The sequence below is a fragment of the Pseudonaja textilis genome, chromosome 1 (assembly GCF_049901715.1).
Source record: "Pseudonaja textilis isolate UNSWEBS1 chromosome 1, rPseTex1.2, whole genome shotgun sequence".
Lineage (NCBI taxonomy): Eukaryota > Metazoa > Chordata > Lepidosauria > Squamata > Elapidae > Pseudonaja > Pseudonaja textilis.
In genome coordinates this window covers 16,756,315-16,782,914 of record NC_141990.1, presented here as the reverse complement: position 1 = coordinate 16,782,914, position 26,600 = coordinate 16,756,315, and the positions used below count along the sequence as shown (strand labels likewise).

The 26,600-nt window shown below is 39.6% G+C and overlaps 1 protein-coding gene across 6 annotated transcripts in view; it reads left to right on the top strand.

The window, feature by feature from the left end:
* CUX1 (cut like homeobox 1) overlaps positions 1–26,600 on the top strand; it is a 335,407-nt gene that overhangs the window by 273,921 nt on the left and 34,886 nt on the right. For 4 of the 6 annotated variants that reach the window (XM_087926764.1, XM_087926755.1, XM_087926745.1 and 1 more), the window contains 3 exons: positions 10,081–10,269; positions 15,634–15,898; positions 18,762–20,572. The exons of 1 other annotated variant lie outside the window; for it this stretch is intronic. In XM_087926764.1, the coding sequence (XP_087782890.1) occupies positions 10,081–10,269; positions 15,634–15,898; positions 18,762–19,470 (1,163 nt within the window). In that variant the 3' untranslated portion in view covers positions 19,471–20,572. Of the gene's footprint in view, positions 1–10,080; positions 10,270–15,633; positions 15,899–18,761; positions 20,573–26,600 lie in introns of those variants that run through there. One more of the 6 variants, XM_087926746.1, reaches the window with a different exon arrangement.

Below are 26,600 nucleotides of genomic sequence, written 5' to 3'. Positions count from 1 at the left end.
GTGGATGAGAAGCAAAACATTTTTAAGGAAAAGTAAAGTCCAGTTGCCTTTTGAAAAAGCATCTTTGGATTCTTCATACATTGTTGAACCACTCTGCATTTTCTGCATTCCCCCCCCAAAAGAAGATGCCATTGGCATAAACCTGAGAGAACCACCCTCTCAAAGCCCAAATTACACCAAAGCAATTTTTTAAACAAAAGAATAATTATTCAGGATCACACACTCTCTCTTTTCTCTCTCTTAATTGTGATGGATTGGAAACGTCAAAAATTAGACAATCAGTCAGGCTTCTGTAGATTGTACCTGCATTACTATCACCTGCTTTGGGGTTTTGTTTTTTAAAAAGACAGAAAAATAAATGCAACATTTAGCTACTGAGCTCAAGTTTTAGTTGATTTAATAAGTTTATTAAATAAAACAAGTTGTTTTTAGGCATTAAAAAAATGGAAGAATGTTGTTTGAGAATATTTCATTGGCCATGGAAGTTGAGTGTGTGTGTGTGTGTGTGTGTGTGTGTGAGAGAGAGAGAGAGAGAGAGAGAGAGAGTCCCCTCAACTTACAACCACAGCTGGGATTAGAATTTCTGCTGCTAAGCAAGGCTGAGCAAACCCAATTTTAGGACCTTCTTTGCCACAATTGTTAAGCAAATCACTGCAGGTTTTCAGTGAATTATCAGTTGCTGTTAAGCAAATCCAACTTGCCCAATTGACTGCTTGTTGGAAGCCAGCTGGGAAGGTCACAAATGGCAATCACATGAGCCTGAGATATTGCAAACATTGTAAATTCTTTTTTTATTATTTTTTATTTTAACAACAAATCCATCCATTCAAACAGTGTGTCGACTGGGTACATATCTTGTGCAATAATAATTACAATTACAGTTATAATCAATTCAAATTTCTTGCTATGATGTCAATAACTATATTCTTATTTCCAACTACTATATCTAGCAAACATTGTAGATTCATGCCAGTGGCCAAGTGCCCAAATTTTGATCACAGGATTGTGAGGATGCTGCAACAGTCATAAGTGTGAGGACTGTTTATCAGTACTTTATATGGCCACTGAATAAATGGTTGCATATCAAGGACTACCTATGGATGGATGGATGGATGGATGGATGGATGGATGGATGGATGGGCAGACAGACAGACAGACTGTAATAATAAGTAATAATTTGTGCAATTCTAGTAATATAAAACTATGAAATGTTCAATTGCAAAATACAGTGCCCTGGACTTATGACCACAATTGAGCTCAAAATTTCCACTGCTAAGTAAGACAGTTGTTGAGTTTTGCCTCGTTTTATTATCTTTCTTGCCACAGTTGTTAACTGAATCATTGCAATTGTTAAGTTAGTATATTAGTAATTGCATTAAAATTAGATAACTAAATGATGAGGGAGCTTCTCAGAGCTTCATCACTGCTTATTCCAGTCAGTGCAGTATTGACTGGCACAGCATGTGTATGGCAGTTCTTCATATGTTAGCAAATTCTTACAGTAGCAATTGTATGTTGTTCGGTTATCCATATTTTATTAGAATAGCTTAATAATAAGTTATGTGCAGAATGAGCAAATACCATTCATAAATTCATTAGACTTCTCTAAGAACTGAGGATAATTTACTTATTAGTGGATAGCTTGAGAATGGATTTCTAACTGGCCATAATCTAGAAAAAGGCCATATTATTGAATTCAAAAATTGAATATTAGGTATTAGTGAAATACCTAATATTCCTTGACAAAATCATTATATTTATCATGATTAATTCATAGTAGTTAAACCTACCTCAGTATTGGGGGTCATTATGACGAAGAGGAAACAGTAACAGTTAGGGACCTGTGACATTTCCCCATTATTTATTAAGAAGAATAAAACATGAATAAAACATCTTGAAGGCAAATAAACCTGAATGTGGGAATTTCCCAGTTAATGTTATCTCTCCACATGATTCTTATAGTTCCTGAGATCAGAGAGATAAAAACCTGATATCAATTCTTTAAAAGTAAATTTATATTTATTAAATTTATTATATTTTTTCTTTCCACAAATTGTGTTTAATTGTTTCTGAATATATCAGGCTCTGTTTAACCAACCTATACTCCTTACAGAAATTCTGTTAACATAAGTGTGGTTGGTGAGAGAGTGCCAAATGCAAGTGTAAATTGGGTCCAATGAATTCATTATCATCCACAGTCGTTTCAGATTGGATGCATTGGGCTCTTTTTTAGGTATCTTTTTATTTCCCCTGTTAGGTTATTTTAGAAGTTTGCCTTCTCCTCCACAAGTGAAATGCTTTTATAGTTTGCCTCCAAAGATTTGACTTTCTGACTTCCAGATTACATTTTTTAATGTAATTGTGGGCATGTGCAAATATGCATGCACCAGGAAAGCTGCTGGTATGGTACAACCACTTGCTTTTAGTGCATGGTTTAGTTTCCCATGATGTTGGAGGCAAAACTGTGTATTGATGATGTTACCTAGTCTGGTAATGAAACGTTCAGAAACTAAATTGAAACAAGCTTGGAGAGCAAACCACTGCCTAAATTGTGTAGTCCCGAGTTAAAGAGTGTTCTTATAGACAAAAAAGACTGTATATTTTCCTTGCATTGTCACTTCATGAACAATCACAGTTTGTCGTGTATTATTCTGTAATCAGAAAAGCCAAAAGTCACAGCAGAGTAAACTTTACAAATACAGGTAGCCCTTGAGTTATGACCACAATTGAACCCAAAATTTAGGTTGCTAAATGAAACATTTGTTTCAATGAGTTTGCCCCATTTTACAATTTTTCTTTTGTTAAGTGAACCATTGCATTTGTTAAGTTAAAAACATGGTTAAGTGAACCTAGCTTCCTTATTGACTTTACTTGTTAGAAGGTCACAAAAGCTGATCACATGACCCAGGACTCTGCAACCATCATAAACATGAATCACTTGCCAAGCAGCTGAATTTTGATCATGTGACGACAGGGATGCTGCAGCGGTCTTAAGTGTGAAAAAAGGTCATAAGTCACTTTTTTCCAGTGCCATTGTAACTTTGCATGTCACTAAATGAACTGTTGTAAGTCGAGGACTACTTGTACATACAGTTGATTGAAGCTGCACAGTTAAAGGGTGCAGTCATTAAGAGATTTGGTGGTATGTTAGCAATTTAAGGTGGTACCATCTACATTAGAAGAGATATAGTACTCCAAATTGTAAATTACAAGGAATGAAATTTGCAAAAGGGAACTCTTAAGTGTTGGTGGCCAACAGATAATACTTGGGGATTGTAAAACAGATCAGTTCTGCTCTCCCCCATTCAATAGTGGTCCAGAATTTTTCTAATTGTAGTAATTCTATTTTTTCCAGTTTTATTTTCCTTCTGTCCGTGTAGGCTAGAAATATTTAAATAAAACTTTGTAAAAAAAAAGTTACAATATAAAATTATTTCTTTGTAATGAAAATTAATCTTTGGCGTCTCTAAAATCTCCACAGAAGCCACATTTCTCTGTGTGTTTTAGAGCATACAGAAAACCAAGGACACTGATTCTTTTTTCCTTCTTGTACTTCAAGAAGATAGGTGATTTGATTGACACTTGTTCTTAATGTCACTTTACATGGCCCCTGCCATGAGTTTTGTTTTTATGTGGCTGACATTACACTAATTGGGTATTTAAAACTCTATATATCAGTTTTTCCTTTGTGCCCTTTGTTTGCATCATCTCTAGATTTTCTAGAGGTGGAATTAACCTGTTTTGTGGCTTTTGGTTGTCTGTATCTTAGCCAATGTCACTAGTATTTCAAATTTTAGCATGAAAATAATTGCAAGCTTGTCACATGCTAAGTGACACTGTGAATAGGGAAAAAACCCTTCCTCCTTCCCCTCCTTCCTCTAGCCTTTGTATAACATTTGCATACTGTTTTCCCATCAATAATCAGATTCCCCTCCCCCAATAATAATTGTTCCATTGCTGCGTGCATAGTACAAATTTCGGTCCATGCTGAGATCCCTGCAGAATATAAAATTTTAAATAATCTCAGAGGTTCCACATCAAAGTCTGCTGATGATAGAAAAGGCTGCTGCAAGTTTGCTGAACCCCTACCAGTCCTTGCCAGCCACAGAGCTGGTGGACCAATGGGCCTGCTCCAGATGAGATGCCTTCAAATACTCAGATGCCCATGTACATGAAGGATTAGTGGCGCTACTCAATTTCTTGTCCTCATTCTTTTTTTTTTGTTGCATCCTGAAATAAGTGTAATGGTTCACAAATTTCTATGCCATTCTGTTCACCTTTACTATATTTTATAAGTAACTCAAGGTAGTGGTCGTATCTAATACTCCTTTCTCCTATTTTCCCCACAATAACAACCCTGTGAGGTGGATTGGGCTGACAGAGAGTGACTGGCCTAAAGTCACCCGGTTGGCTTCCATGCCTAAGGCAGAACTAGAATTCACAGTCTCAAAATTTTTAGCCTGGTGCCTTAACCACCAGACCTTCCCATTTCTCTGTTTATGATCATGCCAATAATTCTTTTAAGTCTACAGTGTTCACTGGCAGACATATGTTATTAAAAATAGGGTAGATATACAAAAAGTAATGATGATTGATAAATCCAAGTGGGCCAAATTCAGTCCTGCATATAAAAGGCTGTGGTGTTGGTTCCAAAAGTATACATGTGGCTTTTAAAACTACAAAAAAATATAGTAATAGTCAAACTTGTACAGTGTAATCGTTTTATAAAATCTGGTACACAGGTTAGTGGCTAATATCACTTACACATTTCAATTTCCTCTCAAAATTGTAAGGTATGTTTCATGTTTTTAATTAGTATTCTATATAGCAGTGACTAAATAGTCCCAGTGTTAACAACTCAATAACTTTTAGTAACAATGGAGACTTGAAAAGAAATGTGTTTCCATCTTCCCTTCAGCCACTTTTTAACCAGAAGTCCCTTACAAGTTCTCAGATCAATTTTTCATCAGCTTGAATTTAAGGGGGAAAAGATTCTTTTTGAGGAGAATTACTTCCAGAAGTATTCCTGAGGTAATAGATCCTTGGAGGAGGAGGAAAGTGTTCGTTTCCCTTACGGAGATCAGTACAAATATCGCTTTCATGAGGAGAAAATTACATAGTGATTGTCAAAAGTCTAATCTGACTTGCTCACCAGCATCTTCAAGAACTGTGTTGCTGACCTCCATGTTAGAATAAAGTATTGTGACAAGACAAAAAAAGAGAAGACAGAGTTTTAGATAACGGCAGCCACCAGTGTAATTTTCAGATCTATAAATGTTGCTAACAACAGTCCCTTTGAATTGTGCATATTGTGTAGATGTCTGAACACAAGCAGTTATCCATGGTGAAATATTTCACATCCAGAGCCTGTTTTTGCATGAAATTTGGGGTGGAGGGTGGGGGCATTGTCAAGTTCTCGATTTCATGCATAGATATGTGGCAGTACTAGTCTACATATTGAGATGTAATTCGTCTGCTTGAATGTAAAGCCTTTTGCCACAGCACTTCTTTTTCCTTCACTGAGACAATTTTCCTCCTCTGTGCTTCAGTTACAGCTAGAGAAAACTCCACTGAATTCCCCTCTGTATTCATTCCACTGCCCAGATGTAGAAGAAAAAAATACCGTAAGCTCTATAGGACAAACAGAAAGTTTCCTCTCACACCCTCCATCCTCATCCATCTTCTTTGTACGGGGACCTTTTCATCCAAGAATAGTCCAATATATTAAGAGAAAGGTTGCCTAGAAAGCTCAGAAAGCTCTTGAAAATGAAGAGGAATATTTGATATAATCCCTATCCCCCACTTTTCTGTTCAATATGTCATATTGTAAGTTTAACTGCCACATAAAAGAATTCAGTTCAAGAACAAGACTGAATATATCAAATTGCTGTGTGGTTTTTTTTTTCATATTGCTATAAAAGAAGCATTAGCCAGAATAAACAGTGTATCTAAAGTCAAAAGGTTTAGCAAAATGAAAAGGTCTGTGCCAGGTGGGGAAAAAAATTGGCTGAAGAGCATCAGTCCCCGTGGAACTGCCAATGAAAACTCCTTTGCTACATATCCAAGGTGGGAAAACCTATTGATGAAAGGACCTCCAAGTAAACGGTTCTTGAACCATTCATGGTTTCTCACCACAATAAATCGTGCTTAATTCTATCAATTCATTGATATGCTCCTCTTTATTAATTAATAGATTTTGGAATATTTTTAAGTGTTCCCCATCCACAAAATAGACAATCATCTCTGGATAGTAAAACTTTTAAACAAGAAACTGAGAGCCTCTGTTAAACAGAAGGAAGCAAAAGTATATAGGATGTTTTATTCAATATAAATTAATGATTAAATAATAAGTAAATTGATAAATACATAAATACAAATGCAATGTAAAATATTGAAACCAATCAATGCAATGGCAGGTAAGCATCTTTTAAAATCAGGAGCCATAGTCATAACAAAGGAAACTGTAGGAGGTGTGGAAATGAAAAGGCACTGCTGGCAGTTTTCAATATAATGGCTTGAAATAGACTACAGATGGAAGAGGGGAGTGCTAATGAATATTAGTTGCAGCGATCCAGTAGCAAGAAAACTTTTTAATTACTTATTGCTGGTCTAGAATGTAATAACCACCTCACCAGATTGGGCACTAGTCATGCACATATTACTTTATTTGCTAACGAAGTGACCATCCCACTTACACATCACTCTTTGAGCCAAGTTCAGGATTTGGCTTTTGGCATGTAAATATTTTGTCAGTGGCTAGACACTAGAATTACACAGTGATGCCTTATTAGCCAAGGAGGGCCTTCTTCATGGTAGTACCTACATGCTGAACTGTTCTGAAATTATTGTGACATTATTATATCCTTCACGGTTTTGGGGGAGACTTAATTGTTCCAGATAGGGTAGGCCTCTTTTATAAATGGTGCATGGAAGGGTCTTTTGCTTCTATTTTCTTCTCTACCAGGACATTTTCAATTAATTATATTTTGTGCTGTTTTCACTTCTTGTTTCATTATTACATTTTATAATTTGGAAAATGATTTGAGATTGGTTTTCATAGGAGATAGTTTTTAAATATGACAGGTAAATAAGTGGAGTCAATTACCCACAGGGGGTATATTCCTCTTTCCTGAATGTGTTCAAGCAAAGGCTGGACAGCCAGGTTATTTATTAAATTTATGTGCCACCCATCCCACCATCAAACCACCTTATTAGAGATAGTTTGATTTAGATCCCTGCAGAAGTCAGGAGGTTGGACTTACTGACTTAAATCTTTTTAAGGTTTGGTTTGTGTTTCTGCCTTCAGGTGGAAGTGGTTTCCCATTGTCTCCTTCATTAGGGTTGAGAGAGAGTGAATGGCCTTAAGTTAGTCAGTCTCCTGGTTAAAGTGGTTAAAGTAGTTAATGCCTAAGACCTTTAACGTCTTCTTTCAGTTGTATGCTTCTGTTGTTCTAATGGAGCTTTGGTGAGTAGATTACATCGCCTTCCCATTTTGGTACCTTCCAGATGGATTATACTTCCAGAATTGTAGTCTAATCCAGATGGATTAGGCTCCCAATTATAGTCTCAACACCTGGAGGACAATGAGTTGGGCAAACTGGCTGTGTCATATCCAGTAAATATTTCCGGTAGGGCAATGCTTGCTAAAATGAAATCAGTCCAAGGGAATTGTTTCCTATTTCAAAAAAAATGTTGCTGCATAAGAGACATTTATGGGATGGAGGAACAGGGAAGACAGACATATTTGCACACCACTGCTGCAAAGATAAACCAGAATATTCTAGGAATTAGGAATCTTCGGATTTGTATAATTGACATCAGATTGGAAGGAGAAGTACTGTAGTCTTTTTAAGTTTCCACAGATTCAGGTGTGTATGTGAACTGAGCATTAGACTTAGAGCAGACTCATTCACTAAGAAAGTTTCTGTGAAAGCAAAAAATAGATAAAACTAAAACTTTCCATCCTGATAGTTAAGGTTCATTTGGTCTTTAAATTTTTTTTTTTAAAAAAAACACACACAGTTTACTCTCCAGAAGACTTTGGCATGCCAGCAGCTGATCAGGGAGCAAGGGTGTGCCAGGGTGATTGTTTGAATGGTTTCAATTAGCTTAATGGAATGGCCCTCTTATGAAGCCTGACCACAGTACGGTTTGAGCATCTGGTGCCCTGAATGGTAGGAGCTGACTAAGGAAATACAGGTTGGAAATTGTTTCAGTCTGCTGCTAGTCTTTGTTTCCATTATCTCCCTTGTAAGGTCCTCAACCTTGAACAGCAGGAAGTCCTCCCAGCTAGGAGAATCAGTCTTGTCCTTTTGCCCATGAAAACAGCAACCCTGGGGGAAGGACAAAGTTTTCCTGATAATTAGACCTTCAAAGAAATTTGGGGGGGGGGCATTCTTGTCCATTCGCTCATGGGGCTAACTTTGGGTGTAATTCATTTAGTTTGAAGTTGCAGCCTGGAAGCCTTGAGGCTATCATAACCATAATTGATTGGTTGGGATTTGCGTGAGGAGATGCCCTGCTTTGGGCACGACACATGTGCTTCATCAGCTCCGGTGACTGGCAGGCAATATGAATATGTTTTTGTCCCCTTACCAGATTGATACCCCACCTTTCATTCCGTGAAGGCAGCAAACATAGCACTCTTGGAGGGAGGTGGGTGGGGCTGGCCCCCATGTCATTACAGGAGCTTCCAGGAGTAAAATCTGGGACTCCGTGGTTCCAGTCCATGTTTTAACTATTATAACCCAGTCATACATTCTTGTAGAATAGGCCTTTCCACCCTGAAAAGGCATTATGCGTTTCTTCCCTCAGCTTCATTTTCCATAAATCATTTCAGGAACTCCAGAATCAAAAGGATTTTTTTTTATTTCGTTTCCATTGTGGATTTATATCCCACTTCACTGCTGGAGTCTTTTAAGCATGTTGTTAATTCTGATTTTAATCATATTTCATTTGGATTACAGTATAATGCTATCCTATCCCACTATTTTTTTTTACTATTATTTGCATGTCTGCTTTCATGAGATCACTTTATAAGCCTTTACTCTTTAATGAAAAGCATTAATCATCATTTGACTTTTATTAAATAAAAAAAGGTTTTAGGGGAAAATGTATGAAAGTATCTGTTTGTCTAATGCTAGATCATTGTTGGATTTGGTTTTGTTTGCTTTTTAGTTTGTTTTATCAGGTTTAGAAATTGCTCATCTTCCTTAGAGAGGGACTTTTTTGATGCCAGGACATTGCCTGGACATTTCCTTGCAGTTCCTTGGAAAGATTTCAGATATGGCTTGCCACTGCCTACTTCCTTGGGCTGAAAGAGACTGGCTGGCCCAAAGTCAACCAGCTGGTTTTATACCTAACAACTCACAATCCCCTGGTTTCTAGCCCGGTACCTTAACCGCAATACCAAACTGGTTCTCAGTGTACAAAATTTTAAATGCTGGAAGGCTGATAGAGAAAGTAGAAAAGTTTGAGCTGGTCACCTGCTTTGGTGAATACCTGTTGGAGGTATAGCCCTGTGACAGTCTCCGTTGTTGCAAGATGTTGACCATACTCTTGGCTAGAGTGTCTCTTCTTTGTTTCCTGTGTTCTAGAACTGACTCGGAATCCAAAATGATTTTTCAAAGAGTAAGAGCTTCTGAATCAAGGCGTTCCTTGAACCATAACCTAAGGAACAAGCTATTTTTTTTCATAGCTACTACACAAAACAGAAGCATTTTATTGTAACCCTACTCTGTGAATGAATTGGCGTGCCAAATTCCAGGCCTTTGAAATGAAAAGCATTTAAAGACTGGCTGTGATCAGTCTTCCTCTTCAGTACAGATACCAGGTAGCTCTTTAGTGGCCAAAAGAATTAGCCATCTCCCTATAAACTGCTTGCTGGTTCTTAGCATTTGTTAAGAAAAGCCCAAACAAGTGAGCATCTTTTGATTTTCAAGTATATTGTCTTTTTTTTCCTTCATTTCTGTCCAGATCTATAAAAATAGATCGATAGATCTATAAAAATGGTTCCTCTTGTACTTGGTATTTTTCTCCTTTTTTAACACAAATAACTTGATGTTTGCATTTCTTTTGCAGGTCAGCGTTTGTTTGGGGAAACGATCTTGGGGCTGACCCAAGGCTCAGTCTCAGACCTACTTGCTCGCCCAAAGCCCTGGCACAAACTGAGCTTGAAGGGCCGGGAGCCATTTGTACGCATGCAGCTGTGGCTCAATGACCCAAACAATGTGGAGAAGCTGATGGACATGAAGCGCATGGAGAAGAAAGGTAACTTCTGTCACTTCTGCAGTCGAAGGGAGGGGAATTGATGTCCAGCCCAGGATGACTCTCTCATTTAATTGAAAAATGTTTTCAATATGTTCCAAATATCACTGGCCAAGAGCATAACCTTCTGAGTCATGCAGTTCCCACAGCTTGTGGGCCACCCAGAGTTGGTGTTTTCAATAGGGTTGCCTTAGATATCCAAATAAATAAATAAATAAAACATCAAAAAGGTTAGTGTGTGGGAAGAAGTGCTTAATCTGATCCAGGAAGGTTAAAATTAGTCAAAACCAAGCACATATGTGCATAACATGAAACCAGCAACCAGGGATACAGTAGAAACACCTAAGCTAGTTAGTTGTCCCATTTTTTTTCCAATAATTTTGCAAGAAAAGAGTTTTGAGGAAAAGAATAGCTGAAAAAGAAAACTTCTGTATCACAAAGCACAGGAACTCCAGAGTAAATGGTGGGTTATATATCCAATGTATCCAATAAATGCATAAATAATGTATATTTATTCAGTGTGTGCCTAATGCAGTCAGCTAGACTTTGCAACAAATGTATACAACTGCAGAATATAAAAACATCTAAGGTAAATGCCTTTAATAGGTCATAATTATGCACTGCTTCAAGCTCCTGAGCAATAGATGGGATATAACTCTGATAATTAAATAAATAAGTAACCCTTTGTAGTCATATCAATCGCCATAAGCTTCTGAAACAATTTAGTTTTTAGCAGCTTACTCAAAGTTAGTTAGATAGGCTCTATTAGGATGCCATTAGAATAAAACCCAGAGTTGCAAGCCTTACCTTTTCAAATTGTTTGGAGAAGTACAAGTAGTTTTATCCAAGGATGACTGGAGTAGATATTTCAATTCCATTTGGAGAAAATGGTTCTATAGATATCTCAGATATATATAGGGGTTTTACAGATTAAACCTGCCATTTGAATTGCACCTAGAAGGCAGTAGGAAGTGACTACACGTCCTGGACTACTGATATAAAGTGCTTATATCAGTGGCAACTAGTAAGCCACACATTCTTTACCAGCTGGCTCAGGATTGTTTTAACTGTAGTCCCACATAGAACACATGCAGTAATCCAAGCACATATAGGTAGTCCTTAACTTACAACCACAATTGGGACTGGAACATCTATCACTAAGCCATACTGTCATTAAGTGAGTTATGCCTGATTTTATGACATTGGTGCTGTGGCTGTTAAGTAAATCATATGGTTATTAAGTGAATCCAGCTTCCTCCATTAATTTTGCTGGTCAGAGGTCCCCTGGGTAGATTGCAAATGGGCAATCACATGATCTCTGGACACTGCAACTGTTGTAAATTCATGCCAGTTGACAAGCACCCAAATTTTGATCATGTGACTACAGGGAGAGTGTGATGGTTGTAAGTATCAGGACTGATCATTGGTCCCTTTTTTCAGTGCCATCATAAATTTGAATGGTCATTAGAAAGCAACCATCAAGACTAATAGCCACCATTTACCTAGTCGCCCTTGAATTAGTTCAGTCCCCTCTTAATTAAAGCTATCTGGTCACCATATGTGAACTCTTATCTTTTATTGTCGTCATGTTGTATTATTTTATTTCCATACAAGACCATAATATAGCAGTAGAAAAACTTGGTTTTGGTTTTTTCCCCCCACTTTTCTTGGTTATCATGTCTCCAATATCAGGAGGAAACTAGATTAAGTCAGGCTGTAATAGATGGTCATAAAGTTTTGATAAATGATTTCACCACATACACAGATTGTAGGACAAGGACTCTGTGTAAAGACTGGCCCAATCAGTGTGCTCTCTAGGAGATGCTTCAATCATTACAAGACAGCCCAGGTCACATTTGGTAAACATTAATTGGTGGGATACAAAATCTGTGGACTTCTACGTATTTCTGAGATAGAAACCTGCCCCAGATGACACCGCTGGAAATTAATAACAGCTCCAAGAGTATTAAGTTCCCTATCGTTGTAAGTCATCAAAACAGTCATCTGCCAACAGGAAAGCAGAGTCACAAATTCCACAGGTTCCAAGCGCCCTCTTGTGATCTTAAATGCTGATAACTCTTCAAACAACTTGTTCAATCAAAATATTTAGCAAGAACAACCAGGGTAGTATGGAATAATCTGATCCACCAAAGACCAATTAATCAAGTCTATTACAATCATAGACCTGTGTGGGAATGGGGTACAGCCATTACAAAGAAGCATTAAAAATGAAGGTATTTATGTGTGTGTATAAAATGTATAAAGAATTACAAAAAGGTAGTAGATATAAAAGATACATAAATGAAAAGCATATATATATATGCTTTTAATACACACACACACACACACACACACACACAAACACACACACACAAAGTGAGAATCTAAAAAAGATTTAGGAGTATTAGATAGGGGAACATAAAAAATTAGTACGCAGAAGACTGTCAAGTGACAAAGCATCTTAATATGGCAAACGAGGTAAGCATTAAATTTAGTTTATAAAGTTGAGCAAGCACAACTTATCCAATAAATGTTGAGTACTGTTGCAGAGAACCTGGCCAAGTTGTGTGTTGTGGCAGAGTTTGAAAGAAACAAGGTGGTATACATTTCTAATGATTAAGATCAGACGAGTGTCAATGACTCTGTAGTACAGAAAGCACTTGCTCTCTTTTGTTTTAGGTGTCCAAGTCACAGGGGCATTTTCAGTCCAAGTAGGGAATCTTCCATGTATTCGTCTTCAAGGGCAGCTGTGGAGAAGGCATGATGTCATGCCGGAGTAGAGCTCCTTTGTGTTTAGGTAGTATGAGTTTAGTTAAATATGCTATGAAAGAAGCAGAGTATCTTTTAGATTCACTGGCAAGATAGTTTGGATCCTGGGCAAAGTCCATCTGATACTCTGTGCCTGATATGAATTGTTTAATAAGTGTTTTGATCGGTTCTTCCCCATGCTGAGTAGAAGACCTGGAAGGAAATCCAAGGATAAGATTTTAGTTGCCACCTGCTTCCTTATATGTGAATTGAAAATAGTTGTTTGATGGGACAAGACCAAGGAGAGAAGAAAAATAGCCTAAGTGAGTAATTGAGTAGGGTTGTTCACACCCTAGCCATTGCTTTCATGAAGTCTGTATGTGATATAGTATAGCAATAGTACTTAGACTTGTACTCTGCTTTACAGTGCTTTAAAAACCTCTCTAAGCGGTTTACAGAGTCAGCATATGGCCCCCAACAATCTGGGTCCTCATTTTATCCACCTCAGGAGGATGGGACGCTGAGTCAACTGTGCAAAGTTTGTAGTCATCCTTAGTAAAGCTAGTAAAATTATTTGTATCATTAGATCACTTGATTTAACTTTTTAATTAAAGTATAAAATATACAATTACTTGAGGCATAGTTATGCAGGACATGACTGCTACTGTAAAAGGACTTTTCAGTCTTCAACCATAAATATAAATGAAGTGCAAGACCCACTGTTCTCTCTCTGGAGAATGGAGGTTGCTTGCTTGTGGTTAGCAGAAATGGCAGTTCAAGGATACTCATGTTTACAGGAGGACCTATAATGAAGAAATAGATGCTTTGCCTGCAGAAATCCTCCAATATAACCTCTAGCATCTCAGGTAGGATATATGGGACCTTGGGCTAGCTGCAGGACAATAAATGCGGCCTGAGATGGGCTGCAAATCAGGCATCTGAATCAGCAGGCAAAGATTCAGGAGCCAACCCCAAATTTACATCAGGTGAAGGCTGAGTTCCACAGTAACAAAACAGGAGAGAAAGAGGTAGGAGCAGACATAAAGCAGAGGCATCTCTAAGGGATTGCAAGCTGAAGCATCAATCAGGGAACAGAAGCATTAGGTAGATAAGTCTGGTTCAGTTACAAAGATTTTCATGGAGGCTGATGGTATCCTGATTTCTGTTAAGACATGCCAGATGGCCAGTTGGCTCTCTCAAACTGGAATTCCAGTATAGAAATCATGTTTTCCCCTTTAGGCAGTTACTTGCAAGCAGATATTCTTCAAATGAGTTGGATATTATGTAACTCTCATAGTAGTCAAGACATTAAGTGTCATAGGGCAATTTGCCTGGCCTCCTGTGGAGCTAAGCCAGAGATAGGCAGACTTCAGGATGATAGAATTTGTATTGTAGTTCATTGCACAGTTGTTTAGACAGGATTTGGCATTTTTATCCATCTATCAAGTTCAGGAATAGGCAGGTGTTGTTTGATGGTGTTAAAGGTATTGTTACAGGATACAGGATATAAAGGTGCCTTTTGCAATTGTCTCATGGTGATTTTGTAGTTGCCAATAGTGTTCAGGTGGCACTCCAGATATTTTGGAATTGTACCAATTCCAATTCTATTGGCAATTCTATTGGCACTATCTTTGTTTTCTTTTGCCACAGTCATTCTACTTCTATTTTCAGATCTTTGTATTTTGTAATTTTCTCCAGTTCTTACTCTTCTGCTGTCTTCAGGTACTCCAGTGTCTATTATTCAGACTTTTTCTGTCTTTCTTTTCAACAGTTGTTAAGTCTGGGGTGTTAGTGGCAGGTATTTGCTTGAATTCTGAAGATTAGAAGCTGCCCAGGGCTGGTTAAAAGATGAGCAACCAGCTTTAGTGTATAAATATTTTAAATAAGTAAAATCCCAGACCACTTTAAGTCTTCATTTTCTATTATTTTGTCTATTTTGTGGTCCCACCGGTTCTTATTTGCAGACAAGTGGTCTTTCTTTCAAGATATTCCATTGTACTATTGTTGCTATTTTGTCATACTATTATTTGTAGTCACTCTGTGCAATTTTCTTTCAGCAGTTAACTGGGTGGCTCACTGATTGTTAATATTATTGAATCTGAAATGCCTCCCTGTTGAAACCTTAGGCAAAAGATAAGCACTTATAGTTACCAAATTCTAAACTCAGGAATTTATTTTATAAGGTTTATAATTAAATAAAAATCAAAGCCCTTTTGTATGGTTGATTAAGCCAAGCATTGTTTCAATAGTTAAATGCATAAAGAGAGGAGTATTACTGCAAATGTTCAGTGTTAAAGGACAGCTGTGTTTTGCCATTCACCAAAAGATTTTCCAGGAGATCTTGATCTAATGTCTGATTTGATCTACTATGAGATACAATCCCGTTTATCAGTTTCTGAGTGCATTTCAGACTCCACACAGTACCCTACAGGATGACTAGAAACATCTTGTGCATGAAACATGGAAAGAAACTGTCAGATGTGTGTCTGAGCTAAGTAAACCAGTTTTAAGCAGATTTCCTATGTCCCATAGAGTTGCAGAACCTTTTCATTATGAACCAGGTTTCCCCATTCATTGTGTTTGTCTCTGGCTGACAGCGTGGCTTCCTTTGTTTTCCAGCATACATGAAACGGCGGCACAGCTCTGTCAGTGACAGCCAGCCTTCAGAATCATCTTCCACTGGAATAGATTACAGCCAGGGGGCCAGCCCACAACCACAGCATCAGCTCAAGAAGCCACGGGTTGTCTTGGCTCCAGAAGAGAAAGAAGCTCTGAAACGAGCCTATCAGCAAAAGCCATACCCATCACCAAAAACTATCGAGGAACTTGCCACACAGCTCAACTTGAAGACCAGCACTGTCATTAATTGGTTCCACAATTATAGGTAGGTAGCTCCGGGGTTTTCCGGTTTTACTGCAGCACCAGTAGTCTTTTTGCCCTTTTCCTCACAAGGCTCTTGGAAGGGCAGTTGCTTTACTACGGCTTTCAGTTTCAGCTGTTAGCTTGGTCTATGTCTAACACAGGAGTGTCAAACTCAAGGCCCAAGGACTGGATCTGGCCCACAGGGTGCTTAGATCTGGCCTGTGGGGCTGCCCTGGAAAGAACGAAGGACCAGCCTGCAGTGCCTCTGCTAGTGAAAAAGGAGTTCAGGAGGGCCGCAGGCGTCCACCCTGAGCTCCATTTTCATTGACAGAGTGTTGCAGGAGGCCATTGCAACCAAAAACGGAGCTCGGGAGCCTGTTTCACTGGCAGAGAGCACTCAGACCACCACAGGCACCCCCAACACAAGTGATGTCGAGCTGGCCACTCCCACCCTGGCCCCCCAAGGTCAAACACAACCCTGATGCAGCCCTCAATGAAATCAAGTTTGACACCCCTGGTCTAACAGAAGCAGTGTACAGGTAGTCCTCAGCTTATGACCCTTCAGTCAGAGACAATACTAAGAACGAATGGTAGTTAGAACCAGTCCTCAGAGTTCAGACCAACACAGCATCCTCACGGTTACATGACTGTAATCTGAGTACTCGGCAATCCATTCACGCCAGTGGTGGGATTCAAAAATTTTTACTACCAGTTCTGTGGGTGTGGCTTAGTGGGTGTGGCAGGGGAAGGTTACTGCAAAATCCCCATTCTTTCCACACCCCACTAACCTGCTTTCCAGCTCCTTTCTCCTGTGCAGGGCAACAAAATAAGACCCAGCCGATCAGCTGGGATTCGGGAGGCAGAAAAGAGATGGGGGCGGGGCCAATCAGAGGTGGTATTTGCCGGTTCTCCGAACCAGGGGTGGGATTCTACCAGTTTGCACCTATTTGCTAGAATCGGTTGTTAACATTCTAAGCAGTTCAGAGAACCAGTTGTTAGAAGTAATTACTGGCCTAATCCTGTAAGGAAGGCAGGAAGGAAACATTCTGGTGTTGCTTACAGAAACTGCCTCTCCATTAACCCTTATTACATTCTTGGCAGGACTAGACTTCCTGTCTCAGCAACCTCTCTGGAGTTTTTTTTTTCCTCCTTTGCTGGTACTTTGCTTGTGTGGAGTGACCATTCAAAGTTACAATGGTGCTGAAAAAAGTGACTTATGACCATTTTTCATACTTGTGACTGTTGCAGCATCCCCATAGTCATGAGAGGCCAGGCGAGGAGATGCGTGCCTCGATGTGAGTGATATTGACTTGGCCACGCTCAACCAATAACATGATCACCAAGCCACCCCCACCAACTTAGACATGCCCACAGAACCGGTTGTTAAAAAATTTGAATCCCACCCCTGCTCCCAACTACTCAAAATTTCTGCTACCAGTTCTCCAGAACTGATCAGAAACTGCTGAATACCACCTCTGATTCACACTTACAAGTACTTGCCAAGCATCCCACAATCATGTAATTGCCATTTGCAACTTTCTCTTCCAGTTGACTCAAAAGTATCTGTGACAGGGAAGGTTGCAGGTTGCTCCTCCACCCTCACACCCTCCCCCAGCTCCTCTTTTGTTAACTCAGTTTTGCTCCATTTTACAACCATTTCTTGCCACACTTGCTAAGTGAACCATTGAAGTTGTTCATTTAGAACAGGGTTGTTAAGTGAATCTGGTTTTCCCCCATTGACTTTGCTTGTCAGAAGGTCGCAAAAAAGGATCACAGGACCCCGGGACACAGCAACAGTCATAAATATGAACCAGTTGCCAAGTGTCTGAATTTTGATCACGTGAGCGTGGGGATGCTGCAGTGGCTGTAAGTGTGAAAAACCGTCATATGTCCCCTTTTTTTCAGCACCATTGTAACTTCGAATGGTCATTAAATGAACTGTTGTAAATTGAGGATTATCTCTACTGGCTGCTCGGAGGCCCTCCCTGATCCTCCCTGTACCACTACCTTCATACACCCTCCATGTGCCACACTTTTCATGCACTCCCTCGTACCCCCTTCCCAACCTGCAATAGTGCCTCTTGTGCATATCCTCATGCACCTCTTGCACATCTCCTTGCACCCTCCATGACCTACGCCGTGCCTCTCAGGCACCCAGTCCATGCCACACCTATCCCACACACCTGCAGAACTGCAGAAGGTCATCGTGGCCAAAAACAAAGCTCAGGAAGGTGCGTGTGGCCCTCCTGAGCTCTGTTTTCATTGGCAGGGGCACTGCAGGCCAGAATTTTGCTGTTTCCAAGGCGACCCGTGAGCCAGATCTAAGCACCCTGTGGGCCAGATCCACCACCACCCCGCGGGCCTTGAGTTTGAGACCCCTGCTCTGTATGTCAGGATTCTGACATTAAACCTATTTAAATCATGAGACTCTAGCCAAACTCCAAAAGGATTTATTGGGAGTTAAAAGATGTGGCATTGCCTGGGTGTAGCCGATTCTGAGACACATAATTCATTGCCACCCTTGACCCTGGTTTTCCCCCATCCCTGGTGTATCACAATTCATATTCTCCAATGGGACACATCCATAGCCAAGAGTCATCAGTCATACTCTCCAGCTAGAATTTTGTGCAGCAGAAACCTCAGTCGCCTAGAAATTATCTTTGAAAACATTTATGGAATGCAAGCTGCCCACTGCTTCTCCCTCCCTTTCTGTTGGCAACTCTAAAAGACCACAGAAATATTTTATGAGTTGACACTGTAATGATGATAGAATCCTCCCAGATACACCCCGTTTGATGTCCTTGGAGGAAGCGCCAGGTGCAACTTCCGTTATCATCTCAGCTGCCACCGGTGGTGACACTCCTTTCTTGCAATGTTTCTTTCAGGTCACGTATTCGTCGGGAGCTGTTTATTGAAGAAATCCAAGCTGGAGGCCAGAGCCAGGCTGGGTCGAGTGACTCTCCTTCAGCTAGAAGCAGCCGGGCAGTTCACAGCTCTGAAGGAGACAGTTGTGATGGGGTGGACATGGAAGGCCCATCGGATACAAAACAAGGCAGCCTGGAAGCAGATGAGTACAGCAATGCAACCATGAAGTCTCAGGGAGGGCGAGCAGCGTCAGCTTTCGAAGCAGGGGAAGAGGCACTGCGAGACGCCGGATCTTCGGAGAAAACGGAGACATTCCAGTTGGGAATGGAGAGCTTGGAAGACACAGATGACGAGGGAAGGCTCAAAGCACCACGTCAGGGTTCTCCACTGAGCTCTCAACATTCAGGAGAAACTCTGGAGGCCAGGCCCAACTGTGCTCCAGAAGAGGATGCCTCTACCTCAGTCCTTGCAGGGCAGAGCTCCTGCAAGCCCAGGGGAGAAAGTGTGGAGAAAGTGCCCATTGTGCCAAGTACCAGTTCCACGCTGGCCATCACCAGCTCTCAGAAATCCAACTCACTCAAGAGCTTGTTCAGCTTTACTGAGGCAGCGTGCTCCAAGAACACACGGGACAACACCTTGAGGAAAAAGAAGGCAGCAAATTTGAACAGTATAATCCACCGTTTGGAGAAGGCTGCAAGTCGAGAGGAGCCCGTTGAATGGGAGTTTTGAGATTAAGCGCACCCAGCTCCACAGGGCTGGGGAAATTAAAACTTGGACCTCTGTTGGTTTCTATTGTGTCCCGCACTTACCGCCCTGCAGGCCACGGGGCAAAAAATGCCATAGGCCAAGGTGCATATAGAGAACAAAAGGAGTGTTTTAAGCCCAGTTTTACGTTTGTGTTTTCAAGGAAGAAAACTGAAACTTGTCCAGCTTTTTGTACCCTGAAGTGTTTCTATTAATTGCCCTAAAGTGATTTCCACAGTTTCTGGGGAAGAAAAAAAAAACTCATACAGCTTTTGCCTTTTGCCCTCCTCTTTGGTGTGGGCTTTAAAACAAATATATATATATACAAACAAGAAAAAAAAAATTAAACCCACATATTTAAAAGGGGGGCTTTTTATCAGCCATCTAATGGCTAAACAGAGCGATAATAATACACTATTATCTTCTTTAACCAGGAAAACAAAAAGATCGGAGGGGAGAGATTTTTTGAGATTAAAATAAAAAGTTGTTTTGTAGCTCTTCAGTTGCCACTAAGAGATTGCACAGTCAACCCGACTCTAAACACACTAGTTTGAATTCCTAAATATTTTCAAGAAAGAGTATTGTTTGAAACTTGGGGTTTAAAAAAAAAAACACATTTACTCCATGTATTTTTTAAACAGACAAAAAAAAAAAAGACATCAGGAAAACATCTTAATTTGTGGTAGCTGACTTCAGTGTTTTTCTTGTAAAGTGGAATTGACTTGTAGTGCACATTGTTTCATAGCTTTAACTGATTCTAGTCTCTTTGTTGGCTGGAATTTGTTTAATACACTCCATTTTAGGCCAAATCAGGACAGGAAAAAAAGAAGAAGAAAAATTCTGAAATCTAGGTATTTTATAATCTGCTTTTTAACCTCTAACCACAAAGCACGCGGATCAGACCTCATTCTGGGAGGGGTGGGAGACAGCTTGGAAGAGGGATGTACTTGATCGGTTCAGATTAAATTGCATTATGCCAGCCTTGCCAACAATAAGTCACTAGTCCTCAATACCATCTGATTGCACATGCTACATTAATCATTGGTCCATGTGGCCTGTAAGAAGAAAAACACACACCAGCTTTTTGAAAGAAAAAAATAAATTTCATGGGCACCTGGAAACACTCCTTAACACACGCCAGGCAATCAGGCGGGTGGCATAATGATAATACGCCACACAAAATACAGTGTGTGGGGGTTTTTTGACAAGAGAGGGGTTGGTTGGCAGGAAAGATGAAGCTGGTATCAGTTTCAAAAAGAGTGTGGTGGTACAACAAGAAGCCTTACCCAGCAAGATGAGTTTCCATTGTCCCTAGCTGGCAATAGTTCATAGGACAATATAACTGGGGCCCATTATTTTAGTACGATCTGGGGTTTAACTGGTATTTCATCAGCCATTGCGCTATTCTGGTCTCACCCACTCCAGAGAATAAGGGCAACTGTTTCAGCCTCTTTGGAGTATCTTTAAGCACTCCTAAATTATTACCCATGGTCCCATGGCATATACTGGTGACAAAAAGGGAGTGAGCCCAGAAGTAGAGGACAAAACCCTTGATTATCACAAAGTCAAACTACAAAATGGCTAACCAAAGCACACGACAGGAACTGTTCCCCTCTCCCAAAATAATTTAGCTCTTCCTGTCATTTTATGACAGCAGCAGGGCCGATCAAAGTACAGAATCGATTTTCCAAATTGTCTCTAGCTCCTCCTGTTGTCTATGTGTATATGCGCGAGCATAGAAGTGTATGGAGAAATGAGAGTGCGTATGTGTGTGTGTGCATGTGTGCAATTTTATACGTTGGTATTTTCTTACGTACTTGTGCACGCTTAGAGTGCATTACTGCCACCTTTTTTCAATAAGCTGTTTTATCAGTTATGGCTTCTACAGATTCGCTGATTTAGATTCCTTTATTGCCATATCTTTAAAACTAACAATAGATGATTTTGGTGTGTATGCATGGGTATGAATGTGTGTGTATATATATAGATATATATACATGCACATACACATGCATACATGGATATAGTTATTATTTTTTTGGCTTATTTATAGGTGCTGTATTTTATTATCTGATTACTAGGAAAGGACAAAAGGGGCAAATATTCTTTAGAGGGATAGACTGCCGGCAGTATTGGGTTTAATTTACAAGATGTAGTTGTCAAACTGTATATTATTGACAGATTTCTTTTTTTTTTTTGGAGGGCCGTATTGTGTATCATGGAAAACTGCTTAGGTCAACATCTTTTGATGACACTTTAATGGTGCATTCATGACTTATGTTCTAATTAATATTTACTTTATGATATTGTGGGAGGGGTTGGGGAAGAGACATTCTGACTTTAAAGATATATTCCCAATATTACACCTCAATGTAGTTGTATTAATTGGTCACTAAGTCTGTTTTGGGGAGGGGACAGTACTGTAAAATGTGAAATTACCTTCCCTGTGTATTCTTTTTCTTTATTTAAAAAAACAGAAATTAGGTTTTTATCATGTCTTCAATATGCAACAGCAGCACTTAATTAAGTCTTCACAAAATTAAGAGTTCAGTAGCTTTAACAACAGCAACAACAACAAAAAATGCCTTTTCATGGTCCAGAACAAAAGCTCTAGGAGGCTGGAAGGCAGGTTTGCTTTTCCCACTTTTTTCTCTTAATTTTATAGTTTCTTGGCTGTTTGGGGGATAGGAAATGTTATCTTTAAGATGCACAAAGAGCTCTTATCATGACTTGAAGGTGCAAATCAGTACATATATAAGCAAGATTAGGGACAGATTCTGGCTTGAGAATCAATAATGGGACAGCCACATTTTCCCTTTAAAACAACATTTCTCGAGCTCAGCAACTTGAAGCTATGTGGACTTCAGCTCCCAGAATTCTCCAGTCAGCATGCTGGCTGGGGAATTCTGGGAGTTGAAGTCCACACATCTGCAAGTTGCCAAGCTTGAGAAACGCTGCTTTAGAGCACCTTGAGATCTTAAGGCCAGCTTTCTAGAAAATTGATTATAGAATGCTTATGATAGCTGCCACCCATCTGGTCCCAACATGGACAGTTACAGCATGTGACATGGCTTCAAATTAAAGACCTGCCTTCCACATAAAATGAGAAATCCCCACTTCCTTTGCAAAACTGGAAGCAGCTCTTCATTCTCTGACTAGATTTAAAAAAACACTTGCGCTGCTTCACTTCCATTAGGTTTTAGCTTCCCAGCAAGCACACAATTAGCTTTTAGCCTTCCAGTTTCTGTATATTTCTTTAGGCAACGGAGCAATATCCCAGTTTTGGTTTATTGTCTTCCTCTTAAATACTTTCCAGTGTGTTCAGTTCAGTTAGCCATTGAAGTTAAGACCTCCCTTTTCCCTCAGTTTCATTCTATCAACATCCTGGGTGCCTCTTCTCCATAACGCATGGAGAGATATCACTAATGTGACACAGGGCAGCCTAGCACTTGGGGTTCTGCCATTTGCCCTAATAAGCAATATTTAAGTGCCTTGGGAAAAAGAAAATATTCTCCTGTCTTTCATGTGCTTTCCCATCCAGATACACTTGGATTTTAGCAAGGAAATTACAAAAATTCGGATTTACCTCTTCTTTTCAAGTTTGGCAGTACTTCCTGTTGCAGCAAAGTGGTATTGTTTCATTCTTCCCCGAGGGAAAAGCCTGCTCAAGAACATGTGGCTTATTGCAACCAATAATGGTTGCAGAGTTTAAGCCAGGTAGATCAAATGAAAAGTGGTAGTGCTCTGCTCATAGCTGCACATTCAATTCAGGAAGTTTCTGGAGATTTAATTAATTTGGCACTTTAATCATGTTCGGGCTCTCTTGGTCATTTCTGTTCTCAGTTTGAAAAGAACGGCTGCAATTGAGAGAACCAGGGTGGCCAACATTTCTCAAAAATCCGTATCTTATTAACAAGGGTGCCATTAGTTATCCCGGTGTTGGTCTTAACAGTTTGAGTACCATCTTGGCCTAGTATGATAGGACTCCACTTTCTATGGGTAGATTTAGCTCTTATTGGATTTTTCTGCCATGCAGAGTTAATGGCAAGTTTTGGTAGTTTGCCTGATGCTGTATTTTCTGACTGAGATTCAGGAGATTTTGGAGGAGGGTGCCATTCGAGAGTTTTCTTTGGGTCTCTCTGAAAAGGTTTAACTCCTGATCCTGGTGTTCTTTAGCTATTGACTGGCAGTTCTGTGAGTTGTAGTCCCAATACTTCTTGAAGTTTGACTGGATGGTGGGAGGCTATTTGATGCCTCGAACAAGAGAACTATAATTAAGAAGGGAGCAACATTCTGTAAATGTATATTTTCTGATTCTGTCCCTTAAATTGTAGAAGTACATCACCCAGTTAAAATAATTGACTGAAGATTTACTCTACCTAAAGCAATCATCAGTCTTCTCTTGTTAGCCATTTAGGAAGGATTTGTGCTTGGGTGCCAGCTCTATTGCCCGCTTCAGCCTCACTGCATATTTGATCCACTGTGAAGATTGACACTTTAGTCCACTTACAACTTAAATCACTCTTCCCTTCCACATATATACAACACTTTTCAAACTAGTAGATAGGGTTGACTGCTTTTCTAACTAGACTTTCTGCCCCCTGGTTCACAAGTTAAGTCATGATGTTGATTGGTTAGTTGGGACAGGATTGTTGCTTTTTCCAACTTCTTTTGTGCAGACCCAGCCAGAGGTGGTTGATTAAGTAAACCATTTCAAAACAACCCACGGCATAGCATAATGTACAATCTCTTTCTGTATTTTGGAAGACTCTTGGAGTATCCATCTATCTATCTTGTGTATTCATCTATCTATCTTCCAGACACTCAAGAAATCGGGTTTTCTTTAGATTGGTCCAGGAAACTCTTGATGATAATATCTGTAATGCTAGTCAGTTTTCCTGAAAAAGCAGCCGTCCCATCTACCTGTCCTGCAAATGCGAATATACTCCATTCAGTAAAAGCTGTAACTCTGGCTAGCACCCCAGCTTAAACCAATTCTCTGTCCCAGAATATACCCAGAATCCTCAGCAACATGCTGTCTGTCATTCCATGGCTCACATGCTGTTTTATTTCTGCCATAGATAACATGGAGGCTGCTGCTCATCTGGTTTCCACTTTTAGAGACTTATATTAATTTCACAGCCCTCCTTTGAAGTCCCGGTTAGCCACAAGGTTTCAGTCAGTTGTGGGTAGATGGTACATCTTTCGCTTTGCCTACAAGGGGCAGAGCAGACGCCAGTTGGAATAGCCAGGGGACCCCCAGCTTTCCCCTTCCAAAGAGATTTTTTTGTCAGCTAATTCCAGCCTTCAAGCAACAAGAATGACTGAGCAACCTTCCTCTCAACGCTGTCAGCGAGATAGGTACTGTGGAAAGGAGCTCCTTTATTTCCATATTGCTCTGTTTCCCTTTGAGGTGGGATTATTGTAATGCAGCTTTCAGCCAGCCTTGAGTAGAGGCAACCACAGCAGCTTTGGATTTCTTAGAGTTAATTTGAAATAGGAAAATTACAAGCTGCATTGAATTGAACTTAACAATTAAATGGGCAGAGGATTACCAGTGCCCCTCTTGGGATGATTTGAGTTCTTCCTATACTCTCTGGTGTCAGAGTAGTTGACATAAATGCATTTATCTGAAGAGGGAAGGAAATTAGCTTGCAATCTTGAGAGGCCAGACTGACTTACTGACTCATAAGGAGACACTTCAGCTTGTTCTTTTAATCATTAAGCCTAGCAGAGGAGAACAATTATGTACAATGACTTTGCTTTCAGGATACATTGAAGCAGAAGCTTGCCAACCACATTTTGCTCTAGCATATTGTATGAAAACACTCCATGGATTTGATTTACATTCTGTGTGTTACGCAACCCTCCAAAATTGAGTTAATTCTGTAAAGTACATTTTATGGCAAATGTTGGGCAGGTATCGCCTATGTTTTGATTATGGAGAACTAGAAAGATAAGTGTTGGAAAGCTGGAGTCAGTCATATTTGTACAGAATTATTCAAATAAATTGAACTTAGCTGGAAATTCTCACTTGCAAACTACTAAACCTGGCTGCAGAATCTCCAGACCACCACTAGATAACAGCAGAAGCCATTCAGATCAATGGATTGAATTGGGTGGCTATAGAAAATAAATAAGAACTTTTGTATCTCTGCTGCCATCTCGAAGTCATCTGGATTTTTGTAGTCCATATGTGGGAGCCTTAGTACAAAATGTCTAGTTAACTGTGCTTTTCTAGTCTGTGACTGAAAAGCCAGTGGTGCCAGAGTGTCATCCAAGTTAAAGAACCTTTGCAAAGGAAACTACTGATATTACATTTCAGTTTGCTATTTCAGTATGTAGAAATGCTGCCATTTAAAATAAAGCAATAATTTGTGGTTTTGACAGGTAGCAGAGCACTGTTTTTTTAAACATTGTGATGTGTTTGGGTGTAAGAATAGTTTAAAATAAATCCTTAAATATGCAGCTCCAAATAAGAACTGAGAAAGCCACATTAAAAAAAAAACCAGTTCTAGGACATTGATTGAACATAAATTCAGATACCATAGTTAAAGTGCCTCGGCTACTCAAGATCAGCATTTCCCAACTTGGCGTCTTCCAAATGTAGGAAGGACTGATAACTGCAATTCCAACATATAGAAGATACCATTTTGAAGAAGGCTGCTTAAAATGAGTAGGTTTTGCTTTCCCTTATGTACCAATCATTTACAAAATCAGAGATGAGTCTTAAAGATGCATTGAAGCCTTCATGTACATCCTTGTGGTGAAAGTCAGCATGCCTTAGAAAATTGTAGTTAACTGCTGCTGTGTTTTAAAGGGGATTCCCAAATTCCATTTCCTGATTCTTTTTGTACAGGCTTTTAAAAGTAACCAAGTGAACCAATAAATCCTACTTTTGTAAAAGCAAATTTGAAGGCAAATGTTTAGTGTTAATTCAGTTAAATGAAGAAACCACCATCAAAAAGTTAGCAAAATTATACAGACACTCTGTTTGGTTCCCGGATGCCTAATTCCGCTGAAAATAAGAGACTTTTATCAGTTAATTTGCTGAGATCCTTACAAAAACTCTTGAAGTTGTTCATTTTTTTTAAAGACTTATTTTAAACATTTGG